At 49.7% G+C, this 6,000-nt stretch overlaps 1 protein-coding gene across 1 annotated transcript in view; it reads left to right on the top strand.

The window, feature by feature from the left end:
- Nucleotides 1-1,903: 1,903 nt before the first annotated feature.
- PDXK (pyridoxal kinase) overlaps nt 1,904-6,000 on the top strand; it is a 46,219-nt gene continuing 42,122 nt past the window's right edge. Inside the window, exon 1 of the mRNA XM_040053744.1 lies at nt 1,904-2,085. Coding sequence (XP_039909678.1) covers nt 1,999-2,085 — 87 coding nt within the window. The 5' untranslated portion in view covers nt 1,904-1,998. The remainder of the gene's footprint in view (nt 2,086-6,000) is intronic.

Genomic DNA, 6,000 nt, shown 5'->3' with positions numbered 1-6,000 from the left:
GCAATCCTGCATAGAACTGGTGTGCGTGTATCTTTGCTTACAAGGTCAAAGTGGTGCAGTAAGCACTAATCGTGAGCAAAGGATGAAAACCAGGGAAAAGGAGGGGGGGAAAATCTGTATTCCAACAATTGTCCTCTAAGCTAGAGGACCGGGAGCGTACATGATGCAGATAATTCATTGCTCTGGCCCTCCACGGAGCTGCACTGATTTCTACAATTCAAAAAAAGAATGTATTGAAGGGCTGAAGCAACAGTTTAGTTAGGCCAGCCTAGAATAGTTTTCTAATACAAGTGACATCTGAAGAGAGAACAGCAACGTTCCCTCATTTTCCAAAAGATTACTTATGATGAGGAAAATACTCTTTCACCTTTTTAAGAAATAATCACACTATTTCAAGAGTCGATTCAAAGCTATCCACGAAGAAGAACAAGAGGCATCAGGTGCCATTTCTTGTTGTGAGCTGTGATTGAACCTGTGACGGTCAATAATGACAAATGGCCAAAGGATGATGAAATTCCCAAACACATTACCAAGTCCCATCTCAGCAGAGTCTTGATGTATTGTAGCACTTGCCAGCCAGCGCATACATCTTCCTTAAATCTTTGGCAGCCCTCTGAAGGTGTTTTTATTTTTTTTTTTTTTTTTTTTTTTTTTTTTGGGTCAATAACACACAATTGCACTCACTTCAGAAGTCAGCTGTAAGGGTGGTGCTCTGTCAGGGCACCCACAGCTTGGACAAGCGTGCCACCTCCAGGCATTGCTGCCTGTGACGCCACAGGACTTTCTGAACAGTCAAGGAAGGGAAACTTGTTGCACAGGTGGAATGTTTGTGCCAGTCCTGGCTTTCCAGCAGGGTGTGGGTATCTGTGGGTGGTTCATGGCATGGCACAGGGGAGCATGCTTTGTCCACCTCACTGCACCACTGTAACCCCATAACCACTAAACCACATCACTCAGTGCCAGATCCAGACGTCTCTTAAACATCTGCAGGACTGGTAATTCCACTGCTTCCCTGGGCAATTATTCCAATGTCTGAGCACACTAAAAGCGCAATAAAATCTGGATCAGCTCTGCCTCAGCTTAAGACCACTTCCTCTAGTCCTCTCACTGTAGACATGGGGAAAGGAGGTTGGCCCCCACCTCACTACAATACCAAGCAGAAAATGCTCCTTTACTGTGTCCAGTTCTGGACTCCTCAGGACAGGAGACACATGGAGCTCCTGGAGCGGGTCCAGCAGAAGGCAATGAGGATGAGTGGGAGACTGGAATATCTCTTTTATGAGGAAAGGCTGAGGCCTGTTCAGACTCGAGAAGAGACGACTTAAAGGGACCTCATTAATGGGTATAAATATCTAAAAAGGGGCTGTCAGAGGATGGACCAGGCTCTGCTCGTTGGCGCCCAGCACGGGGGCGAAGTTCCACCTGAGCATGAGGAAGAACTTCACCGCGCACTGACCGAGCACCGGGACAGCCAGCCCAGAGAGGGTTCGGAATGTCCTCCACCGGACATATTCCAGAGCCATGCCGTGTGCTCTGGGCCGGGAGGCTGGACCTGGTGACCCGCAGCGGTCGCTTCCAGCCGGGCTCACCCCGCGATGCCCGCGGCGGCGGGGCGAGGCGCGCTCCGCTGCGGCCGTGTCCGGGCCCCGGGGCGGAGCGGGCCGGGCCCGGCGCTCGCTGCTCGGCGCCGTTGGCCCCGCCGGGGCGCGTGACCGCGTGACGCCGGTGGGTGCCGGGACGCGGCGGGGGCCGCGCTGGGGCTGCCCGCGGCTGAGGGGGAGCCGCGTCCCCTCCGTCCCGCACGCAGCGCCGCGGCGAGCGGGGCGCGGCGGCCATTCGGAGCCGGGCCGTGCCCGCCTCCCCGCCTGCCTCCCCGCCGCGGGGGGTGTGTGACAGGCGGGCAGGGCCAGCGCGTCACGCCGCCCGCGCTCCGCCCCCCGCTCCTGCTCCCGGCGCCGCCACCTCGGCCCGGCGCGGGCAGGCGCGCGCGGCGCAGCCATGGAGCCCGAGTGCCGGGTGCTCTCCATCCAGAGCCACGTCGTCCGCGGCTACGTGGGCAACAAGGCGGCCACCTTCCCCTTGCAGGTGAGCGGGCGCGGACCTGCTCCTCTTCCTCCTCCCCTCTCCCCGCCGCCGTTCCCTGCGGGGCGGCGCGGAGAGCCGGGCGGGCGGTGTGACGGCAGCGCTGCCCGCCGAGCTCCGGCGCCCGGGCGGCTCCTGCCAAGCCGGGGTAAGGTCAGGGTTCGGTGGGGAGATGCCCGCGCTGGCGCCCGCCCCGGTGCCGGCGGCAGTGCCCGTCCCGCGGCTCCGCGCACCCCGCGGCCGCTGCGGCTGCGCCTCCCGCCGGCTCCGCGCCGCTCCCGTTAACGCAGCTCCTCCTGGGGCTGTGGCACGGCGAGCGGGCTCCGCAGGGAGGGGGAGCCGGGGGTGCTGCCGGTGGGTTTGCTCGGCTCCGCGCTGCCTGCGCCGGCTCCGGGATGAAGCCGGCTCGGCTGCCGCCAGCAGGCGCATCCAGCCGGGGCTCCTGCCCCTTAAGGCACGGTCACCGCGGTGTCCCGTGCCGGCGACTCGGGGCAGCGGTGTCCTTGTGCCGGCACCCAGTTAAGCCCCTCCTGCCCTCGGGGGCGGTGGGGCTGGGTGATCCCCCTCCCCGGGTGGTCTGGGGAAGCTGTAGTGGGGTGTAAGGGCCACTTAATGCGGGTGCAAGGCAGGGCCAGAGAAGCTGCCTGACATGGCCCGGGGCTCGAGGGTGTAATTGGATCTTGGCCTTCATGGCTGTCATGTGCTGCCTTCAGAGCTGTTTGCTTGGATCTCGCCGGTGGTGGGAAAACATTGGGCGAACCTTTGCCCGTCGCATCGCTGGCTCTTGTGAAGGGTCTGTATCCTAAAGGGCTAATTAGGGGCCTGCCCCGTCCTTGTGCCTTGACACACACGTGTCTGTTTGGAGCTAAGAACAGCTGTTTAACAGCTGTATAAGCTAAGAACCCCATTACCAGAGCACGCTGTGTTGTGACGTTGGTTATCTTGGTGTGTGCTTAGCAAACGGTGGTGTAACTCATTTGACTAGACAGGAGAGATGATATACTCTGATAAATGATGCAAGTGAGATCAGACCTGCCACAAGCCAGTGTCACACCCCCGTATCACCATCCAGTTATAATGTAACCAAGTCTCTTGAAAATTAATGTATGGTGAAGGTTGATGTACCTGTGTAATCTGAGTATTGTGGAAAAATACGAGTATGTAGAGCTCCAGGCCAAAAAGGTTGTCAGTGAACTGCAGGCCAGCTGTCCTTCCTTTCATAACAAAATGATCCCGAGATTGTCCTTCCCCTTTCAGTTTCTGTGTAGCAGAAGAGCACACAGTAGTACTTATTCCAGAAATCTCCAGTCTCTTAAACTGTTCTCTCTCTCCATTCTAATTCTCTATCAAAGGTTCTCTTTACTTTTCTGTAGCTTAACCTTTCTGTGACACCTGAGCTGTGTAACTTGACAGATGGGTTCCTGGAAAGTGTCTTTAGTTCCTTGGCTATGATGGTATAAAATACTATTGAGAGTTTAAAAAACCCTTTTTGATGGTGTAGCTAGGTTTTGTTCTCATGCTGTTCTTTGTGCTCTCTCTGGCTGTTGCACTCATGCTGTGTAATATTCCTCAGTGTATAGTGTAATGAGAAGTTTCTGGAGTGGGAGGAAAGGAAATTTACTTGGGGAGCAGTCAAACTCCTGCCACTGCTGGCTGCAACTGCAAATCCTATGTAGGCAGCCCTTAGTGGAGTTGTGCTTGCTGGAAAGTTACCTAAACCCTTGTTTTGCTAGAACATCAGATGGGGCAAGGTGGCCCAAAGTGAAACTTTGCATTTCTTTATGATGAGAATTAAAAACCTGAGTGTTTCTCTTATATTGTTTTTATATTGCCATGAAAATGATAACCCATACCTATTCTTGAGGTTGAGTGCAAGTCTGGCATGCTTTTATTTCCCATTCTCTTTTTTTTGCTTTAGTTTCCTGAGCCAGTTAAGTGAGGCTCCCTTCGGAGCTCATTAGTATTGAGTTTGCAAGGCAGGGTGTATGTGGATGTGTGTCTGTGTGCTTGTGAGGTCTGATGGGCTGAAATCCTGACACAACATTTCAGGAATCTGCATTTGGACAGCAGCATCCAAATAGAAAACCTGACATGGTTTCACCTGCTCTTTGCAGACTGGTCTAAAAAACATCACTCGTGTTTGCATGACCTGATCTTTGGTGGATATCTGCGACATTACTATCAATAGCCAGCAATCTGCACAGAAGAGAATTCTTTAAGATCCCTTTTTTAATCAGTTGGTTGCATTTTGTCAGGCTTTCACTAGAGAAAAAGCTAAAGTATTTAAAATGTAGGTACGTGGAAGGGCTTCCTCTGTGGAATGTGTTGTAAACGCTTTCTATATGGCAAACACAGCAAAACAGACCATATATTAGAGCAGTTATAATAATGGAAGTAATAGAGCTAAGTGAGAAATGTTAGAAGTCTTTACATCATTTCAGGTTAAAATACATTTAAGTAATTAGACAATCTAGATTAACTAAGAGGTCGTAGAGGAAACGTGCACCTGGATTTGCTGAAGAGTGAACTACCCTCAGCACTGCTTTGAATTCTGCCTTGTCAAGAGTTTAAATAGTTTTTACTTGCATGGTCTTACTGTCTCTTTAAAAAGTTCTGAAGATAATTCTGAATTATTTTAAAAACAGTCTTGTTATTCTGCAGCTGTGTATTCTGAGCTTTTAGAATCAGGAAGCGGTTCAGGATCAACTAGCATTTAAGAGAGGAAGAGCAGTAGGGTGTACCTTAACTTGGGGAGTTTCCACCGTGAGTCAGATAAATTATTTAAAAGATGAAAAAAAGTTTCTAAGTTTCTAAATGTTTCTAATCCTAAGATTTGTCACAGTTTTTGTGAGGTATATTGTCATCATGACATTTAACTTCACTTTTATCATGTGTGTTTTTTTTTTCCTTAGAGACCTCTCTTAGCTGTTAATTTTAAATATAATTTTAGCTTGCCCTTCCTGCCCCACCTTTTAGGTAGGCAGAATGTGGCAATAACTAAAGGGAGAAGAACTGGCAAACAAAGAGAACTGGCAAACTCCTTTTCAAACCATGGAGTATCCAGAAGGACAAGGCAATTTCTCTTCTGCAGAGATACCTCATTCTGATCAACAGGAAAACTTAGGTGGGCAGAGGAATTTAAGATTCAGATACTGCACCCATCGTAATATCAGCTCTTGGGAATCTGTGTCAATCGGTGTGCTCAGTTCTTGAGGCCTCCATGAGCTTCCAAGAAAGAGTTTTGAAAGTATAAGGAAGGGGCATGAGAAAATTCCAGCCATTTTTACCTGGACACTGGACATTTGCATTTAGTTGCCGTTGGAATAGTTCATACTCCTGTCTACAAACCAGAGTGTTGATCTCTGCTTATGTTTCAGTAACAGTGATGGTTCAGGGTGGTTTTGTTTGTTTGTTTTGTCTGCCCTAATACTCATAGAATTTGAGAAAATCATGCCTTTGTTTTGAGTATTTAATTCCTAACTTCTTTTTATATCTGCTAACCTTGAAGATGGAGCTAAAAGCTGAGACAAACACCATTAATTTTTTGTATCTGAAGAATGAAATTGTCTGTGCTGAACTGTAGAACCATAAACAGTTTCTACAATACAGAATAAAATGGCCCTTGGAAATCTGTTCAATTATTTTGCTTTTTTTTAAACTTTTTTTTCCCCTTGCTAAATCCAGATAGTTGTCCAGGTATTAAAAAGGATTGATGATTCTCAGAGTAGTTCTCAGTAATTCTCCTCTGGAAAGAAAACAGTTAGTCTACATTTTTAGCTCCTTCTTATTTGTAGGAAAGATGGGAAAACAACCCTGGTCAGCACAGGTGGTAATTTCTCTGATATTCAGGAGTAGTCTTGAGCTGCCTAGTCCAGAATATACTGAGACCAAAACCAGTATCAGTTGAACTTTGCTAAT

This window comes from Hirundo rustica, chromosome 2 (assembly GCF_015227805.2).
Source record: "Hirundo rustica isolate bHirRus1 chromosome 2, bHirRus1.pri.v3, whole genome shotgun sequence".
Lineage (NCBI taxonomy): Eukaryota > Metazoa > Chordata > Aves > Passeriformes > Hirundinidae > Hirundo > Hirundo rustica.
This window is presented reverse-complemented; position numbering and strand designations above follow the sequence as displayed.